The 24,706-nt window shown below is 42.0% G+C and overlaps 1 protein-coding gene across 1 annotated transcript in view; it reads left to right on the top strand.

The window, feature by feature from the left end:
- PLEK (pleckstrin) overlaps positions 1-2,180 on the top strand; it is a 32,435-nt gene extending 30,255 nt beyond the window's left edge. The window contains exon 9 of the mRNA XM_002811949.3: positions 85-2,180. Coding sequence (XP_002811995.1) covers positions 85-221 — 137 coding nt within the window. The 3' untranslated portion in view covers positions 222-2,180. The remainder of the gene's footprint in view (positions 1-84) is intronic.
- Positions 2,181-24,706: the final 22,526 nt, after the last annotated feature.

Genomic DNA, 24,706 nt, shown 5'->3' with positions numbered 1-24,706 from the left:
AGATTTCATGGCTTGTAGAGGAGGGTGGACCAAGTGATCTTTCTGATGCCTGTGCGTGCTGCCATTCGCCTTCTCTTTCCCCAGGCAGGAAGAGTGAGGAAGAGAACCTTTTTGAGATCATCACAGCAGATGAAGTGCACTATTTCTTGCAAGCAGCCACCCCCAAGGAGCGCACAGAGTGGATCAAAGCCATCCAGGTGGCCTCCCGAACTGGGAAGTAAAGACACTCCTGCATTCCTCCTCCCCTCCTGAGGGAAGCCCATGGACAAGCTCAGTCCAGGACCTGTCCACTTCTGTGACAAATCAACGGGAAACAGCCCAGGGGTGGGAAGTTTTCATTTGCAGGGGGGTCTGAATGTAACTTACCATGTGATGTGCAAGGTTCCCCTGCATTGTATTGCTCACTGCAGCCCCTCTGCCCCTATCTGTGACCCCCGAGCAGATATAACAAGCTGTGCAGCGTCAGCAGGCTGCTTGCCCTCTCCAGGCCTCAGGGCCTCTTCTGGAAAATGAAGAAATTCAACTAGTAGATTCCTGAGGTCCCCCCAGCTTAAAAAAAAAAAAAATCTGCCGTGTGATTCTAACACTTGCAGTAGTGATAGCGTATCTAGTTGTTCTGCTGGTGTCCTTCCTTGGCTAAGTCTTGGCCTTCAGTTATCTTCAAATGTACCAGAACCTGAGCCAACGCTTCCCTGTGAAACTGTTGCTGATCTGTAGTACAGTACCAGAAAGAAACCTCTTTTGTTCTCTTTAGCCATCTTCTACTTGCTCTTGGCCTTGAGATCGTGTAGCAAAATGAAGGAGAGCTCTCTTCTTTCTTCCTCATCTTACTCAAAACTTCCCAAGAGCAGTGGTGGCTTTGAGGGTTTTGACTTCTATTACTTTTCGCAGCCTGGAAAGTTGTGTTTTCTGGGAAAGAGACCCGGGGAGGCCAGGAGTAGCTGAGGGTCCTTTCTGTGCCCTTAAGCCGCCCAGAGGAGCCCTATTCCACTCTGGTTTGAGGCTGATCTGAGAGGGTCTCCCTTTGTTCCTTTCTGGAGCATTTCTCTAATGTTTATTACAGTTAGGAGGGGGACTCCACATCTGTGAGATTCTGTTTCATTTGAGGTTTACAGAAAAAAAAAGTGGCCAGATGGGTTCCCCCATGGGTGAGAGGCCTGGGCAACTGCCTGGTGAATGTGTCTCCCGGCAGCTGCAGGAAGTGGAGGGGCTGAACTACTGGCCAGCTCATTGGATGATGGGTTAATACAACAACTGCACTGTAAGGACTCAGAGCCACACAAAACTTCTGAGAGGGGCTGTTAGCATTGTGCAGCATCTTCAATTCTCCAGTTAATGATATTGTGTTCATGCCTCAGCTTTAAGCACAAGTAGTAGCAGCTCCTGCTTGAGTTCTGAGGGCATCATGGCCCTATGATTAACCAGAGTGATCTAACCTAGACTAAAATTGGGAACTTGTTTGCAATTTTTGACCCTGACCCCTAACTAGTGATTCTTCTCCAAAATTGAGAAAGACAGCACCCACTGAAGCAGATATGTGTGGGAAAGTATATTTTTCAATTCCAGGTTTTTAATTTTAAGGCCCCAGGAAAGAAAGGGGAATAGAACATTTTTCCTCATTTTATCAAATCCTCTGTTGCCCTCCCTCAATTCCCCTGTAACATTCCTGAGGCTGTTCCTACTCCTAGATGGTTTTATTAACAGCCTAGAGGTAAAGAACTGTTTTTTTCTCTGATTCTTTAATACATTGTCTTTATAGAATATGCACAAGTTTTTCTACACTCAGTGTTAAAGTATTTATTAATGGGAAGTCAACTTAATGTTTTTAAATAAATATATGACTCTGTTTAATGCATTTTTGGTGTGATGACTCTGTTTTGCCTCCTATTGATAACTCTCACCTCTGGCCGGGCACGGTGGCTCAAGCCTGTAATCCCAATATTTGAGAGGCCAAGGCGGGTGGATCACTTGAGGTCAGGAGTTCGAGATCAGCCTAGCCAACATGGTGAAACCCTGTCTCTACTAAAAAAAACAAAACAAACAAACAAATAACTCTCTGATTCTTTAATACATTGTCTTTATAGAATATGCACAAGTTTTTCTACACTCAGTGTTAAAGTATTTATTAATGGGAAGTCAACTTAATGTTTTTAAATAAATATATGACTCTGTTTAATGCATTTTTGGTGTGATGACTCTGTTTTGCCTCCTATTGATAACTCTCCCCTCTGGCTGGGCACGGTGGCTCAAGCCTGTAATCCCAATATTTGAGAGGCCAAGGCGGGTGGATCACTTGAGGTCAGGAGTTCGAGATCAGCCTAGCCAACATGGTGAAACCCTGTCTCTACTAAAAAAAACAAAACAAACAAACAAATAACTCTCCTTTCTTACAACTCAGTTTTATTTACTAAGGGTAACACTATCTTTTATTTTTCATCATCTCAATGGCTTTATGTTTTTTTAAATTATTATACTTTAAGTTCTGGGGTACATGTGCAAAACATGCAGGTTTGTTACATAGGTACACATGTGCCTTGTTGGTTTGCTGCACCCATCAACTCTTCATTTACATTAGGTATTTCTCCTAATGCTATCCCTCCCCCAGTCCCCCACGTGCAACAGGCCCCAGTGTGTGATGTTCCCCTCCCCGTGTCCATGTGTTCTCATTGTTTAACTCCCGCTTATGAGTGAGAACATGAGGTGTTTGGTTTTCTCTTCTTGTGTTAGTTTGCTGAGAATGATGGTTTGCAGCTTAATCCATGTCCCTGCAAAGGACATGAACTCATCCTTTTTTATGGCTGCATAGTATTCCATGGTGTATATGTGCCACATTTTCTTTATCCAGTCTATCATTGATGGGCATTTGGGTTGGTTCCAAGACTTTGCTATTGTGAAGAGTGCTGCAATAAACATACATCTGCATGTGTCTTTATAGTAGAATTATTTATAATTCTTTGGGTATATACCCAGTAATAAGATTGTTTTGTCAAATGGTATTTCTAGTTCTAGATCCATGAGGAATCGCCACACTGTCTTCCATAGTGGTTGAACTAATTTACACTCCCACCAACAGTGTAAAAGCATTCCTATTTCTCCATATCCTCTCCAGCATCTGTTGCTTCCTGACTTTTTAATGATCAACATTCTAACTGGGGTGAGATGGTATCACATTGTGGTTTTGATTTGTGTTTCTCTAATGACCAGTGATGATGAGCATTTTTTCATAAGTTTGTTGGCTGCATAAATGTCTTCTTTTGAGAAGTGTCTGTTCATATCCTTCACCCTTTTTTTGATGAGGTTGTTGGTTTTTTTCTTGTAAATTTGTTTAAGTTCTTTGTAGATTTTGGATATTAGCCCTTTGTCAGATAGATAGATTGCAAACATTTTCTCCCAATCTGTAGGTTGCCTGTTCACTCTGATGATAGTTTCTTTTGCTGTGCAGAAGCTCCTTAGTTTAATTAGATCCCATTTGTCTATTTTGGCTTTTGTTACCATTGCTTTTGGTGTTTTAGTCATGAAGTCTTTGCCCATGCCTATGTCCTGAATGGTATTGCCTAGGTTTTCTTCTAGGGATTTTATGGTTTTATGTCTTACGTTTAAGTCTTTAATCCATCTTGAGTTAATTTTTGTATAAGTTGTAAGGAAGAGATCCAGTTTCAGCTTTTTGCATATGGCTAGTCAGTTTTCCCAACACCATTTATAAAATAGGGAATCCTTTTCCCATTGCTTGTTTTTGTCAGGTTTGTCAAAGATCAGATGGTTGTAGATGTGTGGCATTATTTCTGAGGCCTCTATTCTGTTCCATTGGTCTATATATCTGCTTTAGTAACAGTACCATGCTGTTTTGGTTACTGTAGCCTTGTAGTATAGTTTGAAGTCAGGTAGTGTGATGCCTCCAGCTTTGTTCTTTTTGCTTAGTATTGCCTTAGCTATGCGGGCTCTTTTTTGGTTCCGTATGAAATTTAAAGTAGTTTTTCCAATTCTGTGAAGAAAGTAGGCAGCAGCTTGACGGGGATAGCATTGAATCTATAAATTACTTTGGGCAGTATGGCCATTTTCATGATATCGATTCTTCCTATCCATGAGCATGGAATGTTCTTCCATTTGTTTGTGTCCTCTGTTATTTCCTTGAGCAGTGGTTTGTAGTTCTCCTTGTAGAGGTCCTTCACATCCCTTGTAAGTTGTATTCCTAGGTGTTTTATTCTCTTTGTAGACATTGTGAATGGGAGTTCACTCATGATTTGACTCTCTGTCTATTATTGGTATATAGGAATGCTTGTGATTTTTGCACACTGATTTTGTATCCTGAGACTTTGCTGAAGTTGCTTATCAGCTTAAGGAGATTTTGGGCTGAGACAATGGGGTTTTCAAATATACAATCATGTCATCTGCTAACAGAGACAATTTGACTTCCTCTCTTCCTATTTGAATACTCTTTATTTCTTTCTCTTGCCTGATTGCCCTGGCCAGATCTTCCAATACTATGTTGAATCAGAGTGGTGAGAGAGGGCATCCTTGTGCTGGTTTTCAAAGGCAATGCTTCCATCTTTTGCTCATTTAGTATGATATGGGCTGTGGGTTTGTCATAAATAGCTCTTATTATTTTGAGATATGTTCCATCAATACCTAGTTTATTGAGAGTTTTTAGCATGAAGGCTGTTGAATTTTATCAAAGGCCATTTCTGCAACTATTGAGATAATTATGTGGTTTTTGTCATTGGTTCTGTTTATGTGATGGATTATGTTTATTGATTTGCGTATATTGAACCAGCCTTGCATCTCAGGGATAAAGCCAACTTGATCATGGTGGATAAGAGTTTTGATGTGCTGCTGGATTCAGTTTGCCAGTTTTTTTTTTTTTTTTTTGAGGATTTTCGAATTGATGTTCATCAGGGATATTGGCCTAAAATTTTCGTTTTTTGTTGTGTCTCTGCCAGGTTTTGGTATCAGGAGGATGCTGGCCTCATGAAATGAGCTAGGGAGAATTCCCTCTTTTTCTATTGTTTGGAATAGTTTCAGAAGGAATGGTACCAGCTCCTCTTTGTACCTCTGGTAGAATTCGGCTGTGAATCCATCTGGTCCTAGACTTTCTTTGGTTGGTAGGCTATTAATTATTGCCTCAATTACAGAACCTGTTATTGGTCTATTCAGAGATTTGACTTCTACCTGGTTTAGTCTTGGGAGGGTGTATTTGTCCAGGAATTTATCCATTTCTTCTAGATTTTCTAGTTTATTTGCATAGAGGTGTGTATAGTATTCTCTGATTGTAGTTTGTATTTCTGTGGGATCAGTGGTGATATCCCCTTTATCATTTTTTATTGCATCTATTTGATTCTTCTCTCTTTTCTTCTTTATTAGTCTGGCTAGTGGTCTATCTATTTTGTTGATCTTTTCAAAAAATCAGGTCCTGGATTCACTGATTGTTTGAAGGGTTCTTTGTGTCTCCGTCTCCTTCAGTTCTGCTCTGATCTTAGTTATTTCTTGCCTTCTGCTAGCTTTTAAATTTGTTTGCTGTTGCTTCTCTAGTTCTTTTAATTGTGATGTTGATTTTAGATCTTTCCTGATTTCTCTTGTGGGCATTTAGTGCTATCAATTTTCCTCTAAACACTGCTTTAGCTGTGTCCCAGAGATGCTGGTACGTTGTGACTTTGTTCTCATTGGTTTCAAATAACTTATTTATTTCTGCCTTCATTTTGTTATTTACCCAGTAGTCATTCAGGAGCAGATTGCTCAGTTTCCATGTAGTTGTGTGGTTTTGGGTGAGTTTCTTGATCCTGAGTTCTAATTTGATTGCACTGTGGTCTGAGCAACTGTTTGTTATCATTTCCATTCTTTTGCATTTGCTAAGGAGTGTTTTACTTCCAATTAGGTGGTCAATTTTAGAATAAGTGTGATGTTGTGCTGAGAAGAACGTATATTCTGCTAATTTGGAGTGGAGAGTTCTGTAGATGTCTATTAGGTCCACTTGGTCCAAAGCTGAGTTCAAGTCCTGGATATCCTTAGTAATTTTCTGTCTCATTGATCTGTCTAATACTGACAATGGGGTGTTCAGTTCTCCCACCATTATTGTGTGGGAGTCTAAGTCTCTTTGTAGGTCTCTAAGAACTTGCTTTATGAATCTGGGTGCTCCTGTATTGGGTGCATATATATTTAGGATAGTTAGCTCTTCTTGTTGCATTGATCCCTTTACCATTATATAATGCCCTTCTTTGTCTCTTTTGATCTTTGTTGGTTTAAAGTCTGTTTTATCAGAGACTAGGACTGCAACCTCTGCTTTTTTTTTTCTTTCCATTTGTTTGGTAGATCTTCCTGCATCTCTTTCTTTTGAGCCTATGTGTGTCTTTGCAGGTGAGATGGGTCTCCTGAATACAGCACATTGATAGGTCTTGACTCTTTATTCAATTTGCCAGTCCGTGTCTTTTAATTGGGGCATTTAGCCCATTTACATTTAAGGTTAATATTGTTATGTGTGAATTTGATCCTATCGTTATGATGCTAGCTGGTTATTTTCCTGTTAGTTGATGCAGTTTCTTCATAGCATTGATGGCCTTTAGAATTTGGCATGTTTTTGCAGTGGCTGGTACCAGTTGTTCCTTTCCATGTTTACATAGTGCTTCCTTCAGGAGCTCTTGTAAGGCAGGCCTGGTGGTGACAAAATCTGTAAGCATTTGCTTGTCTGTAAAGGCTTTTATTTCTCCTTCACTTATAAAGCTTAGTTTGGCTGGATATGAAATTCTGGGTTGAAAATTCTTTTCTTTAAGAATGTCGAATATTGGCCCCCACTCTTTTCTGGCTTGTAGGGTTTCTGCAGAGAGATCAGCTGTTAGTCTGATGGGCCTCCCCTTGTGGGTAACCCGACCTTTCTCTCTGACTGCCCTTAACATTTTTTCCTTCATTTCAACCTTGGTCAATCTGACGATTACGTTTCTTGGGGTTGCTCTTCTCAAGGAATGTCTTTGTGGTGGTCTCTGTATTTCCTGAATTTGAATGTTGGCCTGCCTTGCTAGGTTGGGGAAGTTCTCCTGAATCATATCCTGAAGAGTGTTTTTCCACCTTGGTTCCATTCTCTCTATCAGTTTCAGGTACACCAATCAAATGTTGATTTGGTCTTTTCACATAGTCCCATATTTCTTGGAGGCTTTGTTCATTCTTTTTCACTGTTTTTTCTCTAATTTTTTCTTCTCACTTTATTTCATTAAGTTGATCTTCAATCACTGATATCCTTTCTTCCTCTTGATTGATTCAGCTCTTGATATGTGTGTATACTTCACAAAGTTCTTGTGCTGTGTTTTTCAGCCTTATCATTTCATTTATGTTCTTCTCTAAACTGGTTATTCTAGCTAGCAATTCATCTAACCTTTTTTCAAGGTTCTTAGCTTCCTTGCATTGGGTTAGAACACGCTCCTTTAGCTCAGATGAGTTTGTTATTATCCACCTTATGAAGCCTGCTTCTGTCAATTCATCAAACTCATTCTCCATCCAATTTTTTTCCCTTGCCGGCGAGGATTTGTGATCCTTTGGAGGAGAAGAGACATTCTGGTTTTTGGAATTTTCACCTTTCTGTGCTTGTTTCTCCCCATCTTTGTGGTTTTATCTACCTTTGGTTTTTGATGGTGACCTACGGATGGTGTGGATGTCCTTTTTGTTGATGTTGATGCTATTCCTTTCTGTTTGTTAGTTTTCCTTCTAACAGTCAGGCCTTTCAGCTGCAGGTCTGTTGGAGTTTGCTGGAGGTCCACTCCTGACCTTTTTTGCCTGAGTACCACCAGTGGAGGCTGCAGAACTGCAAATATTGCTGTCTGATCCTTCCTCTGGAAGCTTTGCCCCAGAGCGGCACCCACCAGATGCCAGCCAGAGCTCTCCTGTATGAGGTGTCTGTTGGCTCCTGCTGGAAGGTGTCTCCAAGTCAGGCTACATGAGTGTCAGGGATCCACTTGAGGAGGCAGTCTGCCCGTTATCAGAGCTCAAATGCTGTGCTGGGAGAACCACTGCTCTCTTCAGAGCTGTCAGGCAGGGATGTTTAGGTCTGCTGAAGCTGTGCCCACAGCTGCCCCTTCCCTCAACTGCTCTGTCCCAGGGAGATAGGGGTTTTATCTATAAGTCCCTGACTGGGGCTTCTGGCTTTTGCTCAGAGATGTGCTGCCCACAGAGGTGGAACTTAGAGAGGCAGTCAGCCTTGCTGAGCTGTGAACTCCACCCAGTTCAAACTTTACAGTGGCTTTGTTTACACTGTGAGCATAAAACCGCCTACTCAAGCCTCAGCAATGGCAGACACCCCTCTCCCTGCCAAGCTCCAGCTTCCTAGGTTGGTCTCGGACTGCTGCACTAGCAGCGAGAATTTCAAGCCAATGGATCTTAGCTTGCTGGGCTCCATGGGCATGGGACCCACCGAGCCAGGCACTGGAGGGAATCTCCTGTTCAATCTTCAGTTGCGAAGACCTTGGGAAAAGTGCGATATCTGGGCAGGAGTGTACCATTCCTCCCAGTACAATCTCTCATGGCTTCCCTTGGCTAAGAAAGGGAAATCTCCCGACTCCTTGCACTTCCTGGGTAAGGCGATGCCCCACCCAGCTTTGGCTCACCCTCCATGGGCTGCACCCACTGTCCAACCAGTCCCAATGAGATGAACAAGTTACCTCAGTTGGAAATGCAGGAATCACTAGTCTTCTGTGTCGATCTCACTGGGAGCTGCAGACCGGAGCTATTCCTATTCAGCCATCTTGCCAGAAATCCCCACTTTTTAAAACAAAATCTATTCTAAGGGATAATAAAAATATAGGAAAAGCATATCTTTACTTTCTTAAGAAAGTAGGCTTAAGAAATAGGAAGATTTATGGACAGTCTGTATCACTGATTTTTAATTTACAAGATCTTGATTACAATGGTTAGGCAAAAAAAAGAATCCAATACAGATATAAAAACTACTTACATTAGGGGAAAATAAGTTTCCTACTGAAGGGCTACCATGTATGGTTGAGCAGAATGTACACCACTGTGTAAGTCCAGAGGGCACTATTCACATTGTAACCTAGGTAACTGTTGTCCCTTGGAGCTTGCATTACACAATTTGCATATCTGTACACAGTAGCCTGATGAGTAATCAAAGAACCAATAAGGCTTCCTAACATGGGCAATTGATTCTTCCTGGTGGAATGAAAGTATCACTTGTCAAAGTGGATATTTAAAGGATAGGTATAGATATTTATGTCTGAACTTCTTTGGCTGAGAAATCAAGCTTAGGCCCTTCCACACATAGTACTAGGATAATCCACATGGGTCTGAACCCCAGAGTGACAGACTTTATCCCCAGTGATGTGAAGGAAGGAGAATACAAACTGTCAAATGCATTAGAAGAAGACTTAAAGCTGAAAAGAAAGGGTGGTTAGCATTTACTCAGGATTCCAGTTTAAAGTGGGGGAAAAACAAATTATAAAATAATCAATTGTGGAGGAATTAAGAAAGGTTATGTAAAAGAGGAAAATGTCCTTTGCATCATGTGACTGGTAATAAGTCAGAAAAATAAAGACTCCAATCTGAAAAATTTAACATCCTTTGGGAAAAATAGAAGTAGGAATGTAAGGTGAGAATCTTACAGATGGCTGAAAATATAGTACTGGAAGTGACTGGCAAGATGGACAAATAGGAACAGCTTCCATCTGCAGCTCACAGAGAGATCAACACAGAAGGCAGGTGATTTCTGCATTTCCACTGAGGTATTCTGCTCATCTCCCTGGGACTGGTTAGACAGTGGGTGCAGCCCACAGAAGGCAAGCCAAAGCAGGGTAGGGTGTCACCTCACCTGGGAAGTGCAAGGGGTTGGGGAACTCCCTCCCCTAACCAAGGGAAGCCATGAGAGACTGTGCCATGAGGGACGGTGCACTCCTGCCAGATACTATGCTTTTCCAACAGTCTTTGCAACCTGCAGTCCAGGAGATTCCCTCGAGTGCCTATGCCACCAGGTCCGTGGGTTTCAAGCACAAAACTGGGCAGCCATTTGGACAGACACCGAGCTAGCTGCAGGAGTTTTTTCTCATACACCAGTGGCGCCTGGAATGTCAGTGAGAACCATTCACTCCCCTGGAAAGAGGGCTGAAGCCAGGGAGCCAAGTGATCTAGCTCAGCGGATCCTACCTCCACAGAGCCCCGCAAGCTAAGATGTACTGGCTTGAAATTCTTACTGCCAGCACAGCAGTCTGAAGTTGACCTGGGGTGCTCAAGCTTGGTGGGGAAAGGGGCGTCTGCCAGTACAAAAGCTTGAGTAGGCAGTTTTCCCCTCACAGTGTAAACAAAGCCTCTTGGAAGTTCGGACTGGGCAGAGCCCTCCGCAGCTCTGCAAAGCCACTGTAGCCAGACTGCCTCTCGAGATTCCTCCGCTCTGGGCAGGGCACCTCTGAAAGAAAGGCAGCAGCCCCAGTCAGGGGCTTATATATAAAACTCCCATCTCCGTGGGAAAGAGCACCTGGGGGAAGGGGTGGCTGTGGGCACAGTTTCAGCAGACTGAAACATTCCTGCCTGCAAGCGCTGAAGAGAGCAGCAGATCTCCCAGCACAGTGCTCAAGCTCTGCTAAGGGACAGACTGCCTCCTCAAGTGGGTCCCTGCCCCCCTGTGCCTCCTGACTGGGAGACACCTCCCAGCAGGGGTTGACAGACTTTATATGGGACAGTTCCAGCTGGCATCTGGCAGGTGCCCCTCTAGGACAATGCTTCCAGAGGAAGAAACAGGCAGCAATCTTTCTTGTTCTGCAGCCTCTGCTGGTGATACCCAGGCAAACAGAGTCTGGAGTGGACCTCCAGCAAACTCCAACAGACCTGCAGCAGAGCGGCCTGACTGTTAGAAGGAAAACTAACAAACAGAAAGGAATAGCATCAACATCAACAAAAAGGATGTCCACACAGAAACCCCATCCAAAGGTCACCAACATCAAAGGCCAAAGGTAGATAAATCCATGAAGATGAGGAAAAACCAGTACAAAAGGCTGAAAATTCCAAAAACCAGAATGCCTCTTCTCCTCCAAAGGATCACAAATCCTCACCAGCAAGGGAAAAAAATTGGATGGAGAATGAGTTTGATGAATTGACAGAGGCAAGCTTCAGAAGGTGGGTAATAACGAACTCATCCGAGCTAAAGGAGCATGTTCTAACCCAATGCAAGGAAGCTAAGAACCTTGAAAAAAGGTTAGATGAATTGCTAGCTAGAATAACCAGTTTAGAGAAGAACATAAATGAAATGATAAGGCTGAAAAACACAGCACAAGAACTTTGTGAAGCATACACACATATCAATAGCCGAACTGATCAAGCAGAAGAAAGGATAGCAGAGATTGAAGATAAAATTAATGAAATAAAGTGTGAAGACAGGATTAGGGAGAAAAGAATGAAAAGGAATGAACAAAGCTTCCAAGAAGTATGGGACTATGTGAAAAGACCAAACCTATGTTTGACTGGTGTACCTGGAAGTGACAGGAAGAATGGAACCAGATTGGAAAACACTCTTCAGGATATTATCCAGGAGAACTTCCCCAACCTACAAAGACAGGCCAATATTCAAATTCAGGAGATACAGAGACCACCACAAAGATACTCCTCGAGAAGAGCAACCCCAAAACATATAATCATCAGATTGACCAAGGTTGAAATGAAGGAAAAAATGTTAAGGGCAGTCAGAGAGAAAGGTCAGGTTACCCACAAAGGGAAGCCCACCACACTAACAGCTGATCTCTCTGCAGAAACCCTGCAAGCCAGAAGAGAGTGGGGGCCAATATTCGACATTCTTAAAGAAAAGAATTTTCAACCCAGAATTTCATATCCAGCCAAACTAAGTTTTATAAGAGAAGAAGAAATAAAATCCTTTACAGACAAGCAAATGCTTACAGATTTTGTCACCACCAGGCCTGCCTTACAAGAGCTCCTGAAGGAAGCACTATGTAAACATGGAAAGGAACAACTGGTACCAGCCACTGCAAAAACATGCCAAATTCTAAAGGCCATCAATGCTATGAAGAAACTGCATCAACTAACAGGAAAATAACCAGCTAGCATCATAACGATAGGATCAAATTCACACATAACAATATAAACCTTAAATGTAAATGGGCTAAATGCCCCAATTAAAAGACACGGACTGGCAAATTGGATAAAGAGTCAAGACCCATCAATGTGCTGTATTCAGGAGACCCATCTCACCTGCAAAAACACACATAGGCTCAAAAGAAAGAGATGCAGGAAGATCTACCAAACAAATGGAAAGAAAAAAAAAGCAGAGGTTGCAGTCCTAGTCTCTGATAAAACAGACTTTAAACCAACAAAGATCAAAAGAGACAAAGAAGGGCATTATATAATGGTAAAGGGATCAATGCAACAAGAAGAGCTAACTATCCTAAATATATATGCACCCAATACAGGAGCACCCAGATTCATAAAGCAAGTTCTTAGAGACCTACAAAGAGACTTAGACTCCCACACAATAATGGTGGGAGAACTGAACACCCCATTGTCAGTATTAGACAGATCAATGAGACAGAAAATTACTAAGGATATCCAGGACTTGAACTCAGCTTTGGACCAAGTGGACCTAATAGACATCTACAGAACTCTCCACTCCAAATTAGCAGAATATACGTTCTTCTCAGCACAACATCACACTTATTCTAAAATTGACCACCTAATTGGAAGTAAAACACTCCTTAGCAAATGCAAAAGAATGGAAATGATAACAAACAGTTGCTCAGACCACAGTGCAATCAAATTAGAACTCAGGATCAAGAAACTCACCCAAAACCACACAACTACATGGAAACTGAGCAATCTGCTCCTAAATGACTACTGGGTAAATAACAAAATGAAGGCAGAAATAAATAAGTTATTTGAAACCAATGAGAACAAAGTCACAACGTACCAGCATCTCTGGGACACAGCCAAAGCAGTGTTTAGAGGAAAATTGATAGCACTAAATGCCCACAAGAGAAATCAGGAAAGATCTAAAATCAACATCACAATTAAAAGAACTAGAGAAGCAACAGCAAACAAATTTAAAAGCTAGCAGAAGGCAAGAAATAACTAAGATCAGAGCAGAACTGAAGGAGACGGAGACACAAAGAACCCTTCAAACAATCAGTGAATCCAGGACCTGATTTTTTGAAAAGATCAACAAAATAGATAGACCACTAGCCAGACTAATAAAGAAGAAAAGAGAGAAGAATCAAATAGATGCAATAAAAAATGATAAAGGGGATATCACCACTGATCCCACAGAAATACAAACTACAATCAGAGAATACTATACACACCTCTATGCAAATAAACTAGAAAATCTAGAAGAAATGGATAAATTCCTGGACAAATACACCCTCCCAAGACTAAACCAGGTAGAAGTCAAATCTCTGAATAGACCAATAACAGGTTCTGTAATTGAGGCAATAATTAATAGCCTACCAACCAAAGAAAGTCTAGGACCAGATGGATTCACAGCCGAATTCTACCAGAGGTACAAAGAGGAGCTGGTACCATTCCTTCTGAAACTATTCCAAACAATAGAAAAAGAGGGAATTCTCCCTAGCTCATTTCATGAGGCCAGCATCCTCCTGATACCAAAACCTGGCAGAGACACAACAAAAAACGAAAATTTTAGGCCAATATCCCTGATGAACATCAATTCGAAAATCCTCAAAAAAAAAAAAAAAACTGGCAAACTGAATCCAGCAGCACATCAAAACTCTTATCCACCATGATCAAGTTGGCTTTATCCCTGAGATGCAAGGCTGGTTCAATATACGCAAATCAATAAACATAATCCATCACATAAACAGAACCAATGACAAAAACCACATAATTATCTCAATAATTGCAGAAATGGCCTTTGATAAAATTCAACAGCCTTCATGCTAAAAACTCTCAATAAACTAGGTATTGATGGAACATATCTCAAAATCAGAGCCATTTATGACAAACCCACAGCCCATATCATACTAAATGAGCAAAAGATGGAAGCATTGCCTTTGAAAACCAGCACAAGACAAGGATGCCCTCTCTCACCACTCTGATTCAACATAGTATTGGAAGATCTGGCCAGGGCAATCAGGCAAGAGAAAGAAATAAAGAGTATTCAAATAGGAAGAGAGGAAGTCAAATTGTCTCTGTTAGCAGATGACATGATTGTATATTTGAAAACCCCATTGTCTCAGCCCAAAATCTCCTTAAGCTGATAAGCAACTTCAGCAAAGTCTCAGGATACAAAATCAGTGTGCAGAAATCACAAGCATTCCTATATACCAATAATAGACAGAGAGTCAAATCATGAGTGAACTCCCATTCACAATGTCTACAAAGAGAATAAAACACCTAGGAATACAACTTACAAGGGATGCGAAGGACCTCTACAAGGAGAACTACAAACCACTGCTCAAGGAAATAACAGAGGACACAAACAAATGGAAGAACATTCCATGCTCATGGATAGGAAGAATAAATCTCATGAAAAATGACAATGCTGCCCAAAGTAATTTATAGATTCAATGCTATGCCCATCAAGCTAACATTGACTTTCTTCACAGAATTAGAAAAACCTACTTTAAATTTCATATGGAACCAAAAAAGAGCCTGTATAGCCAAGACAATCCTAAGCAAAAAGAACAAAGGTGGAGGCATCATGCTACCTGACTTCAAAGTATACTACAAGGCTACAGTAACCAAAAGAGCATGGTACTGGTACTAAACAGATATATAGACCAATGCAACAGAACAGAGGCCTCAGAAATAACACCACACATCTACAGCCATCTGATCTTTGACAAACCTGATTAAAACAAGCAATGGGGAAAGGAATCCCTATTTAATAAATGGTGTTGGGAAAACTGACTAGCCATACGCAGAAAGCTGAAACTGGATCCCTTCCTTACACCTTATACAAAAATTAACTCAAGATGGATTAAAGACTTAAACGTAAGACATAAAACCATAAAAACCCTAGAAGAAAGCCTAGGCAATATCATTCAGGACATAGGCATGGGCAAAGACTTCATGACTGAAACACCAAAAACAATGGCAACAAAAGCCAAAATAGACAAATGGGATCTAGTTAAACTAAAGAACTTCTACACAGCAAAAGAAACTATCAACAGATTGAACAGGAAACCTACAGAATGGGAGAAAATTTTTGCAATCTATCAATCTGACAAAGGGCTAATATCCAGAATGTACAAAGCAGTTAAACAAATTTGGAAGAAAAAACTCAACAATTTTAGCAAAAGTGGGTGAAAGATATGAAAAGACACTTCTCAAAAGAAGACATTTATGTGGCCAACAAACATATGAAAAAAAGCTCATCATCACTGGTCATTAGAGAAACACAAATCAAAACCACAATGAGATACCATCTCACACCAGGTAGAATGGCGATCATTAAAAAGTCAGGAAGCAACAGATGCTGGAGAGGATGTGGAGAAATAGGAATGCTTTTACACTGTTGGTGGGAGTGTAAATTAGTTCAACCATTGTGGAAGACAGTGTGGCAATTCCTCAAGGATCTAGAACTAGAAATACCATTTGACCCAGCAATCTTATTACTGTGCATATACTCAAAGGATTATAAATAATTCTACTATAAAGACACATGCTAATATATGTTTATTGCAGCACTATTCACAATAGCAAAGACTTGGAACCAACCCAAATCCCCATCAATGATGGACTGAATAAAGAAAATGTGGCACATATGCATCATGGAATACTATGCAACCTTAAAAAAGGATGAGTTCATGTCCTTTGCAGGGACATGGATGAAGCTGGAAGCCATCATTCTCAGCAAACACAGGAAGAGAAAACCAAACACCACATGTTCTCACTCATAAGTGGGAGTTGAACAATGAGAACACATGGACACAGGGAGGGGAACATCACACACCAGAGCCTGTCAGGGGGTTGGGGGCTAGGGGAGGGACAGCATTAGGAGAAATATCTAATGTAGTTGATGGGCTGATGGGTGCAGCAAACCACCATGGCACTCATATCACTTGTATACCTATGTGACAAACCTGAAATTCTGCACATGTATCCCAGAACTTAAAGTATAGTAATAATAAAAAAAGAAAATACAGGACTGATTTAAGGAGAGATATTAAGCTTCTCTTGTAGATACACACAGAAATATACACACATATGGTGGCTAAAATTCTACCCATAGAGAACGGTTTCCAAAAGCAGAATGAGGAACTTCCTTGGGTTAAAATAGCAACAGTGAGCCAGGCAAGGTGGTATATGCTTGTCAGCTGCTTGAGAGACTGAGATAGGAGGATCCCTTGAGACCAGAAGTTCAAGGCTATAGTATGCAATCATCATGCCTATGAATAGTTACCGCATTCCAGCCTGTGGAACATAGTGAGACCCCATCTCTAAAAAACAAACAGACAAACAAAACCCCAGTCTCTTCGTGTTTGTTCGTAGCAAGCTAAACAGAGGGGCATCATCATTTCTTTTGGATGTTTTGTGAAGCCTGATATAGACAGTCCTCATCAGCCTTAGGGTAAAAAGGAAATCACTAAAGTAATTAGTTAATATTTTGGATTCCATTGTGTGTTCTGCTTTAAATAAGGAATTTCAGAACTGCAAGGTGTATTGGGAGATGTCATAGAGGAAAGGGTAGAAGAAAGAGAAAGAAAGTTATGAGGAAGTTAATTTAGCTTCTTTAAAAAAACAAACAGTGTGTAATTGTAGCCCTCAGGGGTTTTGGCTCAGTTTCAGGGTAAAGGGAAGGTAAAATTTAGCTGTCACTGAGGGAGAAAAAAGAGGATGAGAGGAGAGTTTTTCTAACACCACATTTGCTATTTAATTTGAGCTGCAGTAAGTTTCAAGGGGAAAATGCACAGGGCTGTTAATGGGAGGTCAAGTGATAGAGTGGGAAAGGCAGTGGTCTTGGAGCCTGGAGCCTCAGTTTGAATTCCTGGTTTTACTGCATTTGTGACATATCTTGAGTATCAGTTTCTTTGTCTCTAAAATGAAAATAGTATTCTTCTCATAGGCTTGTTGTTAGGACTAAATGAAATAATACCTGTAAGTCACCTGAAATGGGTGGGCACTCCACAAGTTCTAGTTTCCTTTCCTCTGACCCCTCTGCTGTAGAAGGTACTCATGGCAATGTACACTCTGTAGTAGTGGCTTTCAACTTTTGGTCTATGTCAGAATTGCCTGTGGAATTTTTTTCATGGAACTTATGCCTGAGGCCCAACTTTAGGAATTCTGATTTCCTAAGCGTGCGGTAGGGTCTATATACTTGCACTGCTGCTTTTTAAAAAAATGATGGGTAATTTCTACCAAAATTAAAGTTAAAAACTACCAATAAATTGCTTGACTCTCCACTGTTTACAGTTCAGACACTAATGCAACAGCCTAGCATTTAAGGGCCTTCACAAACTGGCCCTGACTTCCCTTTCCAGAAGGATTTCCCCTCTACTCTCCTTTCACTCCAGACATACTGGCCTCTTGTTGGTCCTTGGAGCATTGTCAACTTTTGCAACCTTGTCTTGCCTATACAACCCCATGGCCTAGAACATTCTCTGCTCCAGCTCTCTGTTTCTCTTATTCTTCTTTTTTCTTGAAGGCTTAGCCCTCCCCGTTATTCATTGTACCTTCCCCCACTTCCATAGTAGACCCTCTGCCACAGAATATCTCTGCTATCTATTTGCACCAGGCATTTACAAACAGTCACATACTGTGTTAGATGTTTTAGGGTTGGTGTTTTTTGGGGTCAGAAAAGTATTCTTGTTTCATAATTTTTTCAATCCTTTCTAATGCTTAACACGGTGCTTGTGCATAGTGGGTGCACTATCAATAGGTGTTGGAATGAAGTAATTACTGTCATCATGAGGAGGCTCCTTATACAGGAATACTTTGTTTTATTGCATGTTGCATTATCGCACTCCTCAGAGATTGCATTTTTTACAAATTATAGGTTTCTGGCGACCCTGCATGGAGTAAGTCTATCGGCACCATTTTTCCAACAGCATGCGCTCACTTTGTGTCTCTGTGGCACATTTTGGTAATTCCTGCAATATTTCAAACTTTTTCATGCTTATTATATCTGTTATGGTGATCTGTGATCAGTGATCTTTGAGGTTACTATTGCTATTGTTTTGGGACACTACAAACCATGCCCATCTAAGTCCGCAAACTTAGTAAATATCTGTTGACAGTTCCACTGACTGGCTGTTTCCCCATCTCTCTCCCTTTCCTCAGGCCTTACTATTCTCTGAAACACAACAATACTGAAATTAGGCCAATTAATAACTCTACAATGGCCTCTAAGTGTTCAAGTGAAAGGAAGAGTCGCACATCTGTCGCTTAAAGTCAAAAGCTAGAGATGATTACTCTTAGTGAGGAAGGTGTGCTGACAGCTGAGACAGGCTGAAAGCTAGGACTTGTGTGCCAGACAGTTAGCCAAGTTGTGAATTCAGAGGAGAAGTTTCTGGAGGAAATTAAAAGTGTAACTTTAGTGAACACATTAATGATAAGAAAGTGAAGCAGCCTTCTTGCTGCTATGGAGAAGGTTTTAGTGGCCTGGATAGAAAATCAGGCCCAGCGTGGTGGCTCACACCTGTAATCCCAGCATTTTGGGAGGCCAAGGTGGGCAGATCGCCTGAGCTCAGGAGTTTGAGACCAGTCTGGGCAACATGGTGAAACCCAAATACAAAAAATACCAAAAATTAGCCGGCTGTGGTGGCATGAGCCTGTGGTCTTAGCTGCTTGGAAGGCTGAGGTGGGAGGATCTCTTCAGCCTGCGAGGTCGAAGCTGCAGTGAGCCAAGATTGTGCCACTGCACTCTGGCCTGGGTGACAGAGGGAGACCCTGTCTCAAAAAAGAAAATCAAACCAGTCATGATATTCCCTTAAGCTAAAGCCTAATCCAGAGCAAAGCCCTCAACATCGGGGCAAGACTCTCCACCAGCAAAAAGATTATGACTCACTGAAGGCTCAGATGATTGTTAGTATTTTTTAGCAATAAAGCACTTTTAAATGAAGGTTTGTACATTGTTTTCCTAGACATAATGCTATTGCATACTTCATAGACTACAGTGTAGTGTAAACATAACTTTTATATGCACTGGGAAACCAAAAAAATTGTGTGACTCCCTTTATTGTGATATTTCAGTGGTAAGAACTGAATCTGTGATATCTCCAAGGTATCCTGTGTATTGATGTGAGCTTAGGAAGAGCGCTGCAGCTGTAATAGCAAATCTGTCCTGTCTGCTACCACCAGCCTACATATTTTATGTTAACTCAGTTAACTTTCATAACAACCTCAGGTTTTACCATATTATTCCCATTTTACAGATGAGGATATTGTGACACAGAGAGGTGAAGTGACTTGTCCAAGGTCACACAGCTAGGAATTGACAGAGTCAGTGTTCTAGCCCATTCTGGCTGATCCCAGAGTTCACGCTTTTAATTCTCATTTTAAAATTCCCCTTCATTATATCAGCTAGAGTTTAGTTAGTGCTCACTGTGAGTGCCAGGGCCTTGCTATATGGCATAGAAATTTCTCACTTAATTTGCACAACAATCACGTGAGGCAGCTTCATTCCCGTTTTACACATGAAGAAAATGAGGTTCATCAGCTTGCTCAAAAGCCCTAGGCCAGTTGTGGAAAGAGATTCAAATCCAGGTCCACCTGGCTTCTGAATCCATGCACTTAAGCACTTGGCTCTGTTGTGGGTCTATTTAGTTCCCACCACCTTTTGGCTAGCTATCTTGTTGCCATGGGAACCCCTGGCTTATTGTGCCCGCCACTCACGTCCTATCAGCTGCAGCAACATTTCCCGTTAGGCCACAGCCAGCCATGATATTGTGTTCTAGGCTTTTCTTTGTTTAAAGGAAAACCTCTATGGTCAGATACAGCCATGCAAGTAGCTCTGCCTTGCTGATATTGGTTTTGAGGCTTCTGGGGATTTTACTCTCTAACATCATGTCACAAAACATTTTCCTGATAGCATGCATGTGTCTATTTATATATACATACTTGTGTATGTGCGAATGTACTTAAAACTTTTTAAGCCTAAGTCTACGATGATAGGCACTGGGTTTATGCCCTTTGAAGAACAGCTTGATAGTTTCTTGAAAAGCTAAACACACACCATTCACTCCACTCGTAGATATACATCCGAGAGAAAAAACTGCTGTGTGATCAAAAGCCATGTTTTGTCAATAATATGAAAACAAAGAACATAATAAAAAAGAGGGGTGCTTTACCAAATATATATGAATGGCAAATAAATACATGAAAAGATGTTCATTGTCATTAGTCTTTAGGGAAATGCAGATTAAACCTATAATGAGATACTACTGCATATTTATTAGAATGTCCAAAATTATAAGGACTGAAAACTCCAAGTGTTGACAAGAGTGTGGAGGAATTGAAACTCTCATACACTGCTGGTGGAAAAGTAAAATGGTACAACCACTTTGGAGAACAGCTTGACAGTTTCTTAAAAAGCTAAACACACAGCATTTACTCCACTTCCAGATATATATCCAAGAGAAATGAATGCCTATGTCCATACAAAACTTGTACATTAATGTTCATTGCAGTTTTCTTTGTAATTGTCAAAACAGGAAACAACCTAAATATCAAACAAAAGGTTAACAGAGAAACAAATTATGTATATTCATACAATGGTATACTTCTCAGCAATAAAAATAAATGAACTATTGCTATGTGCAACATGGATGAATCTCAAAATAAGTATGCTAAGTGAAAAAGGCCAGATAAAAATGAGTACATCCTGTGTATCTTTGATAAAAGTTTCTAGAAAATGCAAATAGTCTATAATAACAGAAAACAAATCAGTGGTTGCCTGGGTGTTACAGGATTCCTTTGGTGCTGCTTTGCCAGCCAGAAATCTCTGTGGCTGCTTTTGCCTCTGCCCAGGCCTTGCTTGGGGCCTGCTGGGCTCGCTCTGCCTGCTTAGCCCAGCAGGCTGGGCTCAGCTCATGCCCTGGCTGGGATCCTGCACCCACTGTGGCTCCGTGCTCAGCCTGTGGCTGAATAGGGTGTGCCACAAGCGGCTTCCAGCTTGGACACTAGAATCTAGACAAGGGGAACGTGGTGGTGCCCGAAAACTTGGAGACGGCAGCAATCGTGGAGCCCCAAAGGGTGTTACAGCTCTTGCTCAGGGAGTCCCAAGGTCTGAGCCCCAAGAGATGTTGCAGCTCTTCACTTCCCTAGCTTGGCAAGTGGGAGCATGTCACAACTCTCTTTCTCCTATAGTCTGGCGAGCAGGTGTGTGTGTTACAAACCCTTTTATTCCCACTGCCTGCAGCTCAGTGGGCAGAAGGGCGAGTTACAGCTCATTCATTCCTGTCACCTGCAGCTAGGTGAACAGGAGGGTTAGAGACCATTTGTTCCCACTACCTGTAGCTTGATGAATGGGAGGGTGCAGCACCAGCAGCTTTTTTCACTCCTGCCATTCAGCAGGTTCTGGGTTCTTGTCATACAACCAAGAGGAATGAGGTACGTGGACACTGGAGAGTGAGTAAGGCAGAGAAGAATTTTATTGAGTGACAGAAGGAAAGCTCTCTGTTGTGAGGGGATCCTGAGTGGGTAGCTGTCTGTGTGGCTGAGTCTGGGGTTTTTATGGCCTTAGAATGGGTGAATGCATGCTGATTGGTCCATGGGTGGTCTTTGGAAAAAGCACCATTTGATTGGTTAAAAAGCATCATCCAGAAGGAACCAATCAAGAGAGACAGGGTAAGATGGGGATAGGAGGTCTCACTCCTCACTCTGGTCATGGACTCTATCTGGAACAGTCAGCTTGGTTTTTCAGATTTTAGGCTGTCTTTGGCTTTATGGTTGGGTTTCACTGGGGACCTGTCCCTGTTTGCCTAGGAATTTGTCTGTCTCCTATTGCTATCACGAGGATGAGAGGAGGGCAAAGAGGAATAATTGGTGGAAGGAATTACAAAGGGAAAATAAAATTTTTGAGAGGAATGGATTTGTCCATATATCTTGATTGCAGTAATGGTTTTTACAGGTAGATACATCTATCAAAACTTGCCAAATTGTATCCTTTAAATATATTTAGTTTACTGTATGTCAGTTACATCCCAGTAAGGCCATGCTTTACACATAGAAGGCTGTGAATCCAGAGTTTGGCAGACACAGCACCCTGTCGTGTGAATAGCTGCCCAGGACTTTCTTTGCTGAGTTCCCCTGATCTCAGCACTCTTCAGGGGCTGGACCAGGAGAAGTCAACAGGATTTAAAGCACCATCCCTCATTTCTGGTGAGGGGAGCAGCATCTGAGGGCAGCAAGATCCTCTGTCAGCAGGGGGAATCTCAAGCTTCACTCCAGTTCTTATGATGGCAGGAGGCTGGCCTTACAGCTTTAGAAAGGTTGTCAAGCTAAAGACTTAACATTAGAAGGGTGCCTGATTAATACTCAAAGAGTGAGAACTCTCAGTTAGCCTGAACTTCGCATCCCCAAAGCACTGTGGTGTATCCAAATTTCACGTGTGCAGAGAAGGAGGAGGAAATGGGGGAATGTGGAAGGGAGTGAGGCGTGTCTGAGCAGAGTCAAGACATCACCAGGAAGTTGTTCTCCTAAACACCCCCAACCCCAAAACTGCTTTGGGGTTTGACCTGCTTTGTTGTAACTTGCCTCTTTTCTTTTAAAAATGAAACGTAGATGAAAATTCCTGTTATTCTGGAGTTCTGATCAGTGGGGTTTTGCTTGGTTAAAAGTTTCTTGTAATTGGAGAAGTTCTCTCTGAATGACAGCTCAGAGGAAATAGAGTTTCTGAAGTGTGCAAACCCATAAAGCCAAGCAGCTTCCCAAACAAGGCCAGAGTGACATAGAAGTGGTGAGCCTAGAAGTGGAGTGCTCACACTGAAACAGAAGCACTGTTTGCTTTGTGTTCCGACAAGGAGCCTGTAGAAGACACTAACAGAGGATCATCTGCTGGAGTTGAATAATTTTAAATGATTCTGAATTTTTCTACCACTTCTACAGAAGGGTTTAATATCTCGTAATCTGTAGACAGGTTAAATACCAGACCTGCTTCATCAGTTCCTAACTAATCTCTCTGAGCCTTGTATATGCATCTGTGATGTGAGGATATTGATACTTAGCACGCGCTGTTGATGTGAGGATTAAATAAGATAATGTAAATAAAATGACACTAATGTGGATGTTCAATATATGGTAGTTTAACAAGATGTTAAAATGAGATTCTTTTTGTCTCTATTGAGCTGAAGCTCTCAAAAGAACCAGAACCAAATAGTAGGTGGCAAGTACTCCCACATCAAAGCAATGTGGGACTTGCAAAGGCATGGCCAAAAGCCAGTTCTGCAACTCTTAGTTCTTCTCCCATCTGGAAGATCTAAAAAGGCTGAAGAACCTCGAGAGGCTAGCTGGAAATTAGAGAAATAGTTCCTTTGGGGAAAACAGTTGCAGTGCAATGGAATTTTTCTTTCCCCTCCATGGGGGTGGTGGGAGGGTGCTTCCCTTTACCCCAAGCAGACTGTGAGGTGCTTCAAGAAGGCTCTGACCTTGACCTGTGTCAGTTGGAATCTGTGTAGCCTAGAGGCTGGTGGCAGATCATGCCTGGAAACAGCCTAAAGGCCAGAGGCTGTGGCTGACTGGTGCCCTGGTGGCAGAGGAAATGGCTGCACTGGAATCAGCCTGTGCTCCTGTATTGCCAGGGTAATGGATGCCTGAGTGAGGGCTTCCCATTGCAGACAAGATGGATAAGGCCCTGTGGGGCTGGTGAAAATCCTGCCAAAGAGGACTGCCGGAACAGCAGGGGTATGATCTCAACAAAGGGGATGACCACCCGATTCTCAGAGTCTGAAAGAGAAAATGTAGGCAGCCAGCCACAGTAACACAGGTGGCCTGCCTCATGGGAAGTGCATCTGAATGCTGCTGGGGTGAGGGTGGGGGTGAGGGGTAGAAGAAATGTTTCTAAGCCCTCCTCCAAAAGACAGGTTTGAACATCTACAAGCTGATAGGAGACCAATACCAGGTTAGATTGGCACCAAGAAAGGATGAGCTTTCCTGCCCCTGGCTCCCATTTGCCCCCACCCTACCTTATTTCTGGAAGAGCTGAAGGAAGCAGGGACAGGCACAGGACAGGGAAATAGAGAAGACCTCGCCACATCAGCCACCCTGCCCACTACAGGCTTCTCCAGCCTCGCAGTCCCGACTTGAAAAAGGCAGACTCCTCAACCCTAAATGAGATTCAGAGTATTGGATGGAATGTTATATTTTAATTACTGAGTCGAGATGGTTTTGTGACTCAAAGTGGCTGGAAGTCTTTTTATTCTCTAAGAGAGATGGGGAATATGATAGAACCTGCCTGCGAGTCCATGCTGGGGTGGGGAAAGAACTGATTTGAAAGGGTTATGGAAGGAAAAAAATTAAAGGCTTATTCTAATGGCCTCCTAGGAGCCTGGCTTATTCAACATAATTGTTACAGTAGCTATCGTTATAGGGAGATATTATTCACAAAGACAAACGTGGCAGTCTTGAAGGTTTGCTCACTGCATAATCCCAGCTCTCTGTCTTCCAGGGACACGGTAGCCCCTGGGTTTGGGAAGTACAGTCAGTTCATTGTTGAGCATTTCATTGTGGTGTAAGATCCTCTGGAGCTCTCTTTTCTCTGTCGATGTACAGACCCACCCTATAGCCACTGTGTAGCCACATGTAGCCACTGAGCACTTGAAAG

The sequence above is a fragment of the Pongo abelii genome, chromosome 12, assembly GCF_028885655.2.
Source record: "Pongo abelii isolate AG06213 chromosome 12, NHGRI_mPonAbe1-v2.0_pri, whole genome shotgun sequence".
Taxonomy (NCBI): domain Eukaryota; kingdom Metazoa; phylum Chordata; class Mammalia; order Primates; family Hominidae; genus Pongo; species Pongo abelii.
This window is presented reverse-complemented; position numbering and strand designations above follow the sequence as displayed.